Source organism: Miniopterus natalensis, chromosome 5, assembly GCF_054644295.1.
Source record: "Miniopterus natalensis isolate mMinNat1 chromosome 5, mMinNat1.hap1, whole genome shotgun sequence".
Lineage (NCBI taxonomy): Eukaryota > Metazoa > Chordata > Mammalia > Chiroptera > Miniopteridae > Miniopterus > Miniopterus natalensis.
In genome coordinates this window covers 8971939-8985255 of record NC_142085.1, presented here as the reverse complement: position 1 = coordinate 8985255, position 13317 = coordinate 8971939, and the positions used below count along the sequence as shown (strand labels likewise).

Sequence of the window (13317 nt, the reverse complement as noted above, 5' to 3'; positions counted from 1 at the left end):
GCTGTATTGATTTGTGGGGCCAGCCCTGCTCCCAGGAGAGGGGAAGCTAAAGCTCATTAACGAATAAACAGCTCAGTCTTGGAAAGGCCAGGACAGGAAGCACACAGGCTTCCAGAATCTGTGTGCTGAGGAGGTAACTCAGAGCTTCCCGGGGCCTGGCTGGTTCAAAGTGATATTTACACTGTCTCTGACTTCGAAATGTGGTGGATTTGCCCTGGCTGGTGTGGCTCAGTTGGTTAGAGCATTGTTCCGATACATCAAGATTGGGAGTTTGATCTCCAGTCAGGGCACATACAAGAATCAACCAATGAATGCATAAATAAGTGGAACAACAAATCAGTCTCCCCCCTCCCCTTACTCTCTTTAAAAATCAATAATTTTTGGCCCGGCCGGGTGTGGCTCAGTGGTTGAGCATCGACCTAGGATCCAGTAGATTGAGGTTTGATTCCTGGTCAGGGCATATGCCCGGGTTGTGGGCTCTGATCCCCTGTTGGGGGCGTGCAGGAGGCAGCCGATCAATGACGACTCTCTCATCATTGATGTTTTAATTCTCTCCCTCTCAGTTCCTCTCTCTAAAATCAATAAAGATATATGTATTTTTAAAAATCAGTAGTAATCTTTTAGAAAAATGTGGATTTTCACTGGGCCCTGCCTCTCTCTCTTCTCCACATTACAACAATTTTTTTTTCTGAGAAAAAAAATTTGATAAGAAATCAAACACAAAAAGAAATGTAAAAGCCACCCCTGAATCCATCAGCTCAGGGAGAAAAAACAGGGTTACCCTTATGGTATATTTTTCTACGTGAATTAATATTTTTAAAAAAGTGAGATTGGGATCACTTCTACCATTTTGGTGTACTTTTCTAAGCTTTTATTTTTTTTTAATTTTAGCAAAACTGGGAGTGTAGTATGTATATTGTTTTTTAACCTGCTTTCGTCACATACCAATATGTTGTGTGCACACACTTCTCTTACATTTAACTGCCCTCTGTGAATAGCTGCAATGAACGCACACTCTCCAGTACATGGGCTCCCAGACTTTGACCCGCTCTGGGACCCTCTGGCTTCCTCCACTGCAGGCAGTGTTTTGCAGTCCCCAGGACATACTACTGGCTGCAGTGACACAGGTGTCCTGGGCACGGTCATTGGGTGCAGGTCACTGAACAAAGAACAGGACCTTGATCTAAGCCAGCACTGCCTTCGAGGCTGGGGTTGTACCAACCATGTGGGAGAGGGGTGAGAGCACCTGTCTCCCAGTGCAGACCATGGCCTCCACTCCAGGGAGTCTCAGGTGTGAGGGGCGGCCCAGGGAGAGGAGGAGGGGCGGCCCAGGGAGAGGAGGAGGGGCAGGGCTCTGTTGCTACTGCTGTGCCCCAGAAACCTTAGTGATGGAAACAGAAACCATGCTCCCTGAAGCATTCACGCATCCAGGGGCTGAAGGCTTTCTGTGTGGCAGCTACTACGCAAGGCAGCTGTGATATAAAGGAATAAGAAAACCGTTAACATCAGAATTGGGTTTAAAACCTGACTTTGCTGCTCAAGGATGGTACAAAGTTAGAACCTTGTAGACAAATACACCCAGTTGCCTCGCAGGTTTAAATAAGGACTTTCATGGTGCCAAGCTCTGAGCTGCTTGCTGGCAGGAACAGGTGCTCAGGAATCTTGTGTTCATCTGTCCACCTTGCCTGGCCAGCCAACCTGTGCCTGCCCTGGGACTGTCACACAACTTCCCAAACTGACACCTTCCCCCAGCTCACCACCCTCAGCAACAGGAGCGGCTCAGCCTTGACCCACACCCCTTACTCTCCTAACCATCCCCCATCCCACCCCAGCCAGTCTTCATATGGAGAGAAAACATGATGGTGGCAGAGAGCAACTAGTTCCAATGTCACAGGTTCCTAGTTCCTGGAGGCCCGCCCACCTGCCAGCTTCATGAGAAGGGCTCTCAAGGTGTTAGGGAAACTTCCCCGTTTCACAGGTGCAACACTCCTTATTACCCGTCCTCCCTGGTGTCCCCATTCTCTCTTTACCAGGCATAGCATCCATCCACCCATCTGCTGACCATCCTCCCCAAACACCTGCCATTCAGAGGCCTTATTTGAGGTCCAGGTGCTATATCCACCCCCAAATCAGCAGCATAGATTAGCTAGGCCCAAGTCAATCTGGGGTAAAAAGGCTTGCTCTCAAGCCCACCCAAAGTGGCTTGACCTGCTGCATCTGAGGACAAAGCCAAGGTCTACTTCCTGCAGGGAGAGGCTGCTGTGGCCCTTAGTGCAGAGAAAGCACCACCTACTACCTTACGTCCTCACAGTCATGGCCAGTATCGGCACTGGTACATGTCACCACAGGTAATAACGTGTCCCCTTTAGGCCCCGTGTCCTCATGAAGTAATCAGTCAAATGAGATCCCACAAGACAGGGATGAACAGGGAGGCCGAGCCACCTACCCCAAATCACAGAGGTGTCCTGACTCCCAGCCCAGCTCTCTGCGAGTAAGGGGAGCCTGGAGTTTTCTTCTGTGCTGTCCCCGTCCAGTTTACTTCACAGTGGCCTCAGCAAACTGCTTCATGAGTGGAAGGCAGGGACACCTGCACCACGACCTGCAGTGGGGGCATCAGCGGGGCCCCAAGCCAGTGCCAAGAGCTCACTGGGGACTGACTCTTTCCAGCTCCGTTTTCCAGCCTTCTGTAGAATGGCCCCTAGCACACAGTGGGTAGTTTGCCTGACCCAGGCGGGCACCTGCGAGTGATACGCCAACCTATCCCTGGGTCCAATACCAGGCTCCAACTCTGGGAAGCGCACTGAGCATGAGACCCAGATAGCTCCTCCGCGGAAAAGGGAGGTGTGGGGGCTGGGGCAGGAGACGAGGGCACCTCTGGGCCCAGGAGACCCGGCTCCCAGTCAGCTCAGCTGCCTGCTTAAGGGGAAACCTTGGGGCAATTACTTAATCCTAGAGTCCACAGATGGGCTTCAGGGGTGCCCCTGAACTCCAAAATCCTGATTGACACTTGGTGTGTCAGGAGGTCTGTGTCTCACAGAGACAGAAGGGCCCACTGCCTTGTCCTTTGGGTTCTCAGATGAAGTGGTGACAGTCTGAGGTGCCAGACAGACCCTCTGCTGCTGCTCACACTGAGATGTCAGCAACAAGAAGCTACATTGCAGCATCCATTTACCATCCAATCCCATCATAAAGTGCAGTTACTTAAATGAACAGACAGGATGAGTGCTCAGATGTCCCTCTGCTGTGAGGGGAATGGAGGTGATCAGAGCAGTACCGGGGCAAGCAGAGCTGGACTCCTGTCGCCCTGAGTAACTCCACAGGGTCAGGCAGCACTAGGGAGGATGAGAGCACCCGTGACTGGGAAGGGCCCACAGGGCGCAGGGCTGTCTCAAGGTCAAAGGGCCCCACAGAGGTGGGAAAGCAGCTGGTGCACATCAGCCCTGGGACACCAAGGCGGTAAGTTCCTAAGTGACCACAGAATCAAATTAGTCTTGGAGGCAGAACCCACACAGTGTGAGTGTCCGTCTCAAAGCCTGAGCTCCCCGACCCTCCAACGCCGCAGGGAGTTGAACTGCCCTCTGGGGCCTGCTTCACACGGGCACAGACCATCCGCAGAGCAGTCCACCTGGAGCGCTATGCGGAGAAGGGGGCAGGCTGGTGGAGAGGCGTCGAGGCAGAAAGGCATCGGGACTACAATGTGGGCAGCACCTCCCCTTAAAGCCCGAGAGGGAGGAAGGAAAAGGCAAAGGGCAGCCATCAGGGGGGCAAGGAGGCGGTGTGGGAAGCCAGGGTAGGAAGCCAAGGGCACAGCCGCTTTCTGGAAGCGGGGAAGGGCAGCTCAGGGGCCTGGAGCCTTGCTGGAAAGCTTTGTGGAAGCCAGAAAAGGACCTGCTCCCGAGCTTATGCCTCTTAGCCCTCAGGGCCCACTCCTTGTCACCTGTCCTCTCTCCAACACAGGGGAACAAGCTGGCACAGTCTCGGAACCAGACAGGAAGACAGTGGGAGCCTACTTGCACGTGGCAGGAGCCTGTGGAGAAATAAATGGATGGGAGGAGAAGAGGCCTCCCAGATGCTGGCTGTAAGAGGCTCAGTCTCTGCTTCCAGCCCACCCTGAGTCTGCTGCCAGATTCATTTCCATTCTCCCTTTGCCCGTCCTCACTGCATGACCAACCACCATGTGCCCACTCTCAAGGGTGCAGGGGTTCTCTGCCTGGCAAAGGGAACAACCAGAGGACACCCCCTGTGCCCCTGTGTGGCTGTCAAGGTCCCTTGTAGGCCAGCCTGCCCACCTCCCCTGCCCTTCACTCCACTCAAGCTGGCAGCTCACCAGCCTTTCCTTTCCCTGCAGTCTTTCCAAGTCCCACAGCCTCTACAAATCCCCATCATAGCGAGTGTAGCCAGAGGTTCAAAGATGGGCAGACCTGGGCTAGCATCCTGGCTGTGCCACCCACTGGCTGTGCCCCCACCCTCTGGGCCTCAGCACATGCCCATCTGCAACTCCGACAGTCCCTGGGGGCTGTAGGCCAGCTCAGGTGGCATGTGACAAGCGCTCAGGGAAATGAGGCTCTCCTTCCTCTGCACTGAGGCACTGTCAGGTCTTGCCACAGCACTGAGCACTTGGCCGGGCCGCTGTTTTCACTGCTTTATGTGCCTGTGCTCCCAGCTGGACCGGCAGCCTCCTTAAGATGCCTACATCACTCACTTTTCCGATTTCATATCCACTCGTGCAGAATGCAGGAAATCCATTATACTCCGAAGAGGATTAAACACCATGCTCTCCCTGGGATAACTGCTGAACAGTCTGGCCTCCTCCCTGGCACCTCTGTGCACAGATGTTTTTCTTTTTAAAAGTTAAGATCATGCTGCATGTGGATTTTTGTGTCTCGATTTCTTCCTCAACACTCCAAGGTGAACGTTTTCCCACATCTGACATTCTTCAAAAACACAGTTTTAATGTCCACATAATACTCCAGCATCAGGGACACCATCATTCACTCAGTCAACGCTTCCACGAAGGGAGGCCTGCGCTAGCGTGCTTGGAGCTACAAACCTGCCCGCCACCAATCACCTTTCCCCTTCTCCTAAGAAAGCCCATTTCCTGCGGACAAGATTTGTGGTGCAAGATGGAACTGGCTATGACGCGTGAGCCAGTGTGGTGAGCTGGCCCGTCAGGCGCCAGCCCCCGCTCAGCCTCGGGAGCATCTGGCAGCCCCATTGCCCTGACCCTGACCCCTGCCAATCAAAGGCCCTTTCTGCCTGCAGGGAAGAGAGAGAATTAAAGTTCAAGTTGCAAAGCTCGCTGGTCTAGCCCAGTCATTGCATCAGAGGAGGAGCAGCCACGAGAAAGAGGGTAGTGAGCTTAGACAAGACAGGATCCAGGAGCTGTGGCAGATCTTCAATTTTCTAAAGGGCTTAAATGTGTTAAATAGCCCCAAACGCCACACCTGGGACCAGGGGACAGAAGCCAAGAGGAAACACATTTTTGCTCAATATGAAGCATGCTCTAAGTCAGCCCGCAAGATGACCACAAATGGGCCACTACTACGTACGGTGGTGAATCCCATCACCTGAACATCATGGCAGAGATTATCTGGAAGGGACTCAGGCAGAGAGCGGATGATTAGACCACACAATGTTGAAGTCCCTGCCACCCTGAGTGACCCCACAGATGCCCTGCACTCCTCCCACATCAAACTCGTGGGACCCTGTCAGGGGAAACCCCACAGCAGTGCCTTGTCTGTGAAATACCCTCAGTTTCCAGATGTTCTCACTACATCTGGAGACTGGTTTCCCGGGCGCCATGTATGCACCTTGTAGAAGAGTCTCCAGGGCATTTCGGAACCAAGGGAGACAACTGCAGCATTGAAAAACCAAACCACATGGGGACACACCACAGCTAGCACGACAGACGTTATACCATATGCAATATTTCCAAACAAACAGGCCCCTTCTCGTGTGTTTTGGTCCTTGTTTGTCTGGTTGCTAAAACTTAATTAGCCTCACAGCCCATCTGGCAATTTACATGCAATTACCCAGGATGCTTTGCAAGGCTACTCCAGCCACTCTAGGTGCCTGAAGTAACACGCCTGGGTGAGGTATGACCGGCAGTCCTTGTGCAGACCCCATAGAACTGAGAGCAGTGCTGAGGAGCAGCCTGCACCCCGGGCCATGGGGGGGGGGGGGCGGGAAAACGGAGCTCCCGGCCTCCCTGGACGAGGCCCTTCCCGAATGGGAACCGACGCATCCTAACAGAGGCCCTGTGTCCTGAATGGACGTTTGTCTGGCCCAGGGCCAGACTTCCCCAGATGCCTGCCCAGCTACTTTCTGGTCGGGAGCACAGGGAGGGGCAGGGAAGCGGTTTTCATGGTGTCCTGATATTCAAGGGTTGGGAACTTTACCCTTTCCAAAATTAACAAGAGGACCGAGAAGTCAAGAGCGCAGCCTCTAAAATACTAAAGCACAGGGAGGGGACATGTGAAGTCACAGCCACCCTCCCACAACCGGCTGAGGAAAGGGTATGCTCAGAGGGGAGGCCCCTCTACACTCAGTGCCAGGGGCTACCATGTCCATCACTGGCCTCCATTCTTGGTTTGTCAGCCTTCCCCAAGGAATGTGGAGAGTCAGGGGTTAGGTTATAAGAACCATAAATATACTCAGTTTCACTTTTTTAAAAAGAATTATTTTTAAAACCTAGTCTTTTTTAAAGCTAAAAACTAAATGTCTGGCCCTAAGTAGGCTTTGGAGAATGGCCTGCTGTGATGCTACAGTCTGCCTTGGAGATGAAGATGGCCCAGGTAAGATGAGCTGTCCTTGGCACGGTCCCTCCTGGCAGCCCCAGGCCAGCTCCCTGGGCAACTGGGAGGCACCAAATGCAACCCTGTGAGCAGGAAACCCACAGAGACCCACTCTGGAGAGTAGAGGGCAGGGTGGGAGCTCTGGGCTGACTCTGACCACTATCCCTAAACCAAGGCAGTGGACGGAGGTGGGCACAGGTGGAGATCTGCTTCTGAGGGGAAAGGCAACTCAATGCCCAGTCAAGACCAAGTTCCCGGGAATGTGGGAGCAGGCAGCAGGCCTGCCAAGGAACGGGAGGGGCATGCTAAATTCACCTCAACTAAGCTCCCAATGTAACAGGCACACTGTGGTGATTTAAAGCACACGAGTGGTTCCATTCCCACTCCCTATATCCACGTGAAGAAAAGCACCATGGGGCACTGTGGTCAGCACCCGACCCTTGGACCCAGAGTGCCTAGGTGCCCGCTCATACACTGCCAATCACTGGTGGTGTGACCACGAGCAAGACTCTTAACTGCTCTGGGTTTGGACAACAGAGATGGTAACAGTGGTACACACCTCAGGGCTGCTGGGAAGCTTCAATGAGCTGACACACATGCCATTACAGCGATGCCCAGAGCACAGCAGGCATGGAGGAGACGTGTCAGCTCTCACGCCATCACAATTAGTTCAATGCCACCTGGTGATGTGGGCGCTGCCTCTGAGGTGAGCCAGAACCCTTGGCTCAGCTGTGTCCACCCCGCACGGAGGTCTCACGGAGGGCTCCCCAGAGGGGGTGGTCATCATTGGCCCCCTGTCCTCAGCTACTTTCACACTGTCAGAGAGAGCCCTACTTCACAGGAGCCTGAGATGTTTCTTTTCTTTTTTAACCCTTGTGTTTGTAAGAAGAGAGTACAAAATTATACCTCAGGAAAGCAATCAACCCTTCAAACCACCAACTTGTCCTCTATTCAGGGTACATGTGATCCATGGCATGTGAGGTGTGCAGCCAGCTTAGACGTTGGGCACAGAGAGGACACCTGCTCAGTGACTACCTGCTTGACTGCAAAGTTCTGGAGAACAAAGGAAACTTCTGGTATCCAGCTAAGATGGGACAGAGTCACCACAGACACCGGCTGTCCTGTCTACTGAAACTCCTGTCTGACAGGAAACAAGCTGGCCTGACGTCTCACCCCCGACTCCTGGCCCCAGGTCTGAGGGGGAGGCTGGGGCGGGGACGAAGGTCTGCGGTCAGGACCCCCCTTCTTGGGCAGCAGACTTGCAAAGAGCTCTCCATACAGAAGAGTTTCGGGAGCAGAATAGAGGGGACAGAGTCTAGAAAGAGGGCACGGGACACTGCCGGCTGAGAGTCTCTGGGCCGGCGCCGCCCTGGGACCCGCTCTACGTACTGTTTCAGACCTGACCGCGGCAGGAGCAGCTCCCACGGCCCCGCCACACCTCGCACTTACCAGGAAGCGGACATCGTCAAAGCCATTCAGAAGCAACTTGCTCTCATACTGCTGCAGCCCCACTGCCTCCAGCCACTCCCCGACGCTCTGCTCCAGCGTCCGCGAACCTGACGAGAGAGGAATCGGCAGACGCTTGAAAAGGGAAAAACCGTTAAGGCGGTAGCAGCGGCACTCAGAGGAAGACAGATGGCACTGCCACATCATAGTCATTACCAGAAAGCAGCCAAACTACAGACAAGAGAGCGGAGAGCGGAGAACCCGCAGCTCCTCTTCCGAGTGCGGGCGAGGGCACCCACTGGGCGCTGTGCACACCACACCCTCGGCAGAGCTGCTCCAGGCCACGGAGCACATGCACGACCTCTGCCCACCAGTTGGGAGCCAACCCCCAAGGGTTGAGTTCAGCTCCTGGTCAGCGTTCACACTGAGGTAGTTCACAAAGTCTGGTCCCGCGGGCACTAGCGGGGCTGGGAGCTCCTGTCATCCACGCATCCGGGAGCCTGTGGGGCTGTGGGCGCGGGCCAGTAGTCCTGCGACCTTGCAGCACACACGGGTCAGGGGAGCGCACGCATCTTCATGCAGCTCAGGGACACAGGCACCGCGAGGGCTCCGGGAGGGAAGCAGCGGCTGTTTGCAGGGACCCAGCACATGCAACCCAAGCAGCAGCGAGCGCGGTAGGGGAGAAAAGAGACTTTTACTTGTTTTCCCCCAGCAGTCCCGGAACAGGCAAACCATGGCCCTTTGTGCTCAGGGGCTCAGGCAGCGAGGAGCCGAGGGCGGCGCATGGGCCAGGGCTCAGGGACCAGGCTCAGGGTGGGTCTGCTGCGACGGCGACATCGCACTCTGATGGGCTGTGCAGCCAGCGGGCCAGGAGCCAGGTCCACAGCTAGACCCCGGGTACCGGCGGGCGGGGCGTCTCCTGGGCCAGGGCGCTGTCTGAAGGGCTGCCTTCCCGGGCAGGGCGGGTCTGCGGGAGCCGGGCATTCATTTTCCTCTGATAGTGGCTCTTCCTGGGACTCACCTGCCTGCCCAGGTGGAAGGCAGGCAGGCAGATCCAGTTCTTGGCTAAAGACGACAAAACCCAGCCAGATAAAAGGAAACAGTCCTGTCAGCTGCGCGGTGGCCGCTTAAGTCTGCTCACGTTCTGCGCTGTTCTCTTTGGCCGAGAGATAAAGAAGGCAAGTGTCCTCCCAGGGTCTCTGGATCCCAATGTGCTCTTCTAGGACAAGCAGAGAAGGGAGGACATCTGTCTGCCATGCTCCTCAGGTAGGGCAGGGAGGTGGGGTGAGGAAGGAAGTTCAGCTCAGCCTTCCTGGCAGACCTCGGACGCTCTGAGCTGGATGCTTAACCCCCACCTCTTCTCTGGCGCTCACAGGCAAGTGGAGATAAAAGGCGGAAAAAAGAGAAAGGGAGGGGAGAGAGGTGCGCGGAAGGAAGAAGAACCAACTACAGAAACGTCACCTCCAGAGAACTCTTGATATGGTCTTGATGCGGTGAAAGTCATTCTGTTGTTCCTGGCACTTCTGCCCTCGGGACAGGCCAAGTCCACCGGCTTGGTTATCCAGGAGACCCTGGTGACCTAGGGTCCCAGGCCCCCCTTCTTGTCTGTCCTCTGATGAACAGATGGTGGCCAGGGCGCCGGGGGCCTCCCAGTGCGCGCTGTAGCAGCAGTCCAAGATGCCGGGCCCGGGGCTACTTGAGTAGGGCTGTCTGCTCCAGGGACCTAAGCAGCAGGCTCTTGTCAGACCATGAAGTCAGGTGTTCCCGGCTGCTGATTCATTCCTGCCTGTAATCGCCGGGCTGCTGTGGTCCTCCCGGCTGCCGGAGGGTGTGTGCACTCACAGAACCGCAGCAGAGTGCTTTGTCTAAAGGCTCCTGGGCTCCACGCTGCCTGCTGCCGGCTCCACAGTCCCTGCTCACTCTCATAATGCCTGGCCCTCCCCCTTCCCCCCTCCCGCCTCCTCCCCTCCACGCTCAGGAAATACATCAGGGATCGGACATCGAAGCAGAAGCTGCTGCTGCCGCCGAGGGAGGACAGCACCACGAGCGTCAGAGCAAAATGACAGATTTCCCAACATCCGACGTGGGTCCATGTTCCCGCCAACAGAAAGGGTTGGGAACGGCTTCTCAGAGAGGACAGGACATTCCCATAGTTTTGGCTGATAGTTCCTAGGATAGCCAGAGAGGGGACAGAGGAATGACACTGCCCTGAGGACACAGCCCATAGGTTAAGTAACCCCACTTGCTGCCTAAGGAATGACCATTCCTCTGCCAAGAAGCCACCCCACGGGTGTCACAAAAACAGGTGACAAAGGACAATGCACCTGATATTCCTCAGGTGAGTGCACCAAACAGCCTGGCAGTGACTTCCTATTGGAGAACAGGGGAGAAGCGCCAGGCCCAGAGCAGGCCACCCACAATCAGAAGGAGAGGGCATGGGAGGGGAGGCACCAAGGACAAAGGGAAGCCAGGACCAAACCCCAAGTCCAGCTGTGGAGACAAAAGAGGTAATGCACAGAGACAACCCAGGGACCACATGCCACCTTTAAGCACGCTGGAGACCCTGCATCCAACAGGCTGCAGTGGCCCTGGCCCAGAGGGCTGGGTGCAGGGAGAGCAGGCCCCGGACGAGCAGGCAGCCAGAGGCTACACGACAGCAAGAAGGGCCGGCTTTAACAAAAGAAAGCAAGCAGTCTCTTCTGCTTGATCGGACAGGCCTTTGGTGAACAAGACCAGTGGCCTGGCCCAGTGGGAAGGCTGACCCTCCTGGACTCTGGCCATGGGATGAGCTGCAAATCATGTCTGTTGGGGCGATTCAGGTAACGGGTTCCAATGCTGGCGGCTCAGGGGCTCATGGCTCAAAACAGGATGGAGACTCAAGTGCTACAGAGAGTCTCACCCTTTTAGGACATAAGCCTCTGCAAAACCTGCCACACTAGGCAATCCCGTGCTCAACTGAGGGTTGGCTGTTGGAGGGGCCTACTGCTTCCCCTGCCAGGCTGGCAAACCCAGAGCCCAGGTCCCTTCTCCTAGATCCAGAAGCCCAAGGACAAGCTTCACCCTGATACTGACCATTTAAAATAAACCAGAATCCTGCTTTGGTCTGGGCTGAAGGCTAGTGCTCCTGGGCGCCTGGGGAAACCCCCCTCCTGACCATCAGACAGAAAGCAGAGTGCTGGGCAGGCTAAGCCCACCCTCTCCATGGTCACGGCTTGCAAGTGGGGTAGACACAGTGGGCTGGGCTTGGCAGCACGGGGGACACCCCGCTGTCCAGGCTGCCACCCTCATATGTCTGCCTGCCTTTGACATCCTAAGCTAGGGTACAGAGGATGAGTAAACCAGTGAGTACTAAAGCATGACCGTGTGCTGGGATCCAGAAACACGGGAACAGTGGGACCAAGTCCCGCCACTCACATGGGTTCACGGGGCAAGAACTGGGGTGGAACCAGCAGGACAAAGAAAGAGCTCCATGCCACCACCTCTGAGAGAAGGGCTCCTCCACAGTCTTTTCCAGAGGTGCTGCCGCATCACCTGACAGCAAAGTCTAGAGGTGATGGCCTGCTTCTGCCCAACCAAGCACAGTGATGGGGCTCCTCTGACACAGAGGGGTGCAGGGAAGCAAGACTCGGCCTCGGCTAACGGCCTGTTATCCCTCCCATCCCTGGTGGTGCCCAAAGCACAGTTCTGAAAATGGCAGTGGTGTTGGTCTCAGCCCTAAACTATCCCCACAGACACCAGACTCTTGGTAAGGTCTGCACACTAGAGCAGCGTGTGAGAATGCAGGCCCGAGAGCTGCAAGAGCCTAGAGACAGGTCCCTAGCCCTCAATCAGAGAGCCCCTCTGCAGACCCCGCCGTAACCCAAGATGGACAAAGACAGACGAAAGCCAGCTGGGCCCCTGCAAGAACCCAGGGAAACAAGGCTGCTGGAGGAGGGCACCACAGCCCAGTCTGAAAATGGTGCCGGGAAACAAGCCAGACACACGCTCTCTTCTCTAGGTTTCTCCACATGAGTCAGCAGTGGTTTCAGGGTGAAAACAAGCAGAGCTACTATTTACTGAGTGTCTCTTCAGCTCGAGTATCTGTATATATCACTCAGTCCCACAAACCTATGTGGTACTATGGGGTACTTTATGCCAATGTTGTAGATAGGGAACTGGGGGCTCAGAGACACTAACTGACTTGGCCAAGACACACATGTATCTAAAATCAGGATTTGAACCAGTACAGAGGCTCCAAGCCTGTCCTCTCTCCATAAGTCCCCTGGCCTCAGCAGGTCCTTTATCCCCAAAGTGCACACTTGCCCCCACCCACCAGGCTTTCTGCCATCGCCAGAGGCCCAAGGAGGAACCAAGGTTACTTGGGGTTAACAGGTCAACTCTGGATGGAGCCTCCCAAGTAAACAAGGAAGCCTACCCCTTTGGTGCAGAGAGGCATTTCCTTGACAAGGGGTAGAGACCACACTGGGTGGGGGAAGGAGTGTGAGCTGCTCTGAGGGGCACCTTTAAGAATGTCACCTAACCTAATAAAGCAACACAACTACAATTCTATTATCAAAGACAACAGCTCAGATATGGCCTCTGTAGTCCCGTTTCAAATGAAGGAAACCGAGGCAGACCTCACCCCTGGGCGTTGAGAAGGAACACTCAAAGTAGCAGGGATCTGAAGTAAAAACGACAGTGACTAGGTAAGTGGAAAAATGGAGAAAGACACACTGGCATGGGCTAGACAAATGAGCGCACGTTGCCGTGAAGAGTTAGCGCCCGAGCCTCCTGGGAAGCTGGGGAGACCAACACTGGGAAGCGCTCCAATTTAAGCCCCTCAGAGAAAGCCTACATTCATGAAAAGAATTATGAGTAGCAACTGTTCATTAAAAAAAATAGTTTCTTAATAGGCAGACTGAAGTTCAATTTGTACACATTCCCCTCCAATATGTAAAAGGAGTCAAGGCTCTACAAAGGACAGCGAGCTGGGCTGTCTAGATAAGGAGCTTCTGAGTGTGAGAGCTTCCTGCGGTCTGAGGCTGGCCTCTCACCCGCAGGGTCTGCCTTCTGTGTCAGAGGGACACCTGGGCACGAA

At 55.0% G+C, this 13317-nt stretch overlaps 1 protein-coding gene across 3 annotated transcripts in view; it reads right to left on the bottom strand.

Moving 5' to 3' along the window:
- The window catches only part of ANKS1A (ankyrin repeat and sterile alpha motif domain containing 1A), a 176734-nt gene that overhangs the window by 23613 nt on the left and 139804 nt on the right, over nucleotides 1-13317 (bottom strand). For all 3 annotated transcript variants that reach the window (XM_016223704.2, XM_016223708.2, XM_016223706.2), the window contains one exon: nucleotides 8244-8350. In XM_016223704.2, the coding sequence (XP_016079190.2) occupies nucleotides 8244-8350 (107 nt within the window). The remainder of the gene's footprint in view (nucleotides 1-8243; nucleotides 8351-13317) is intronic.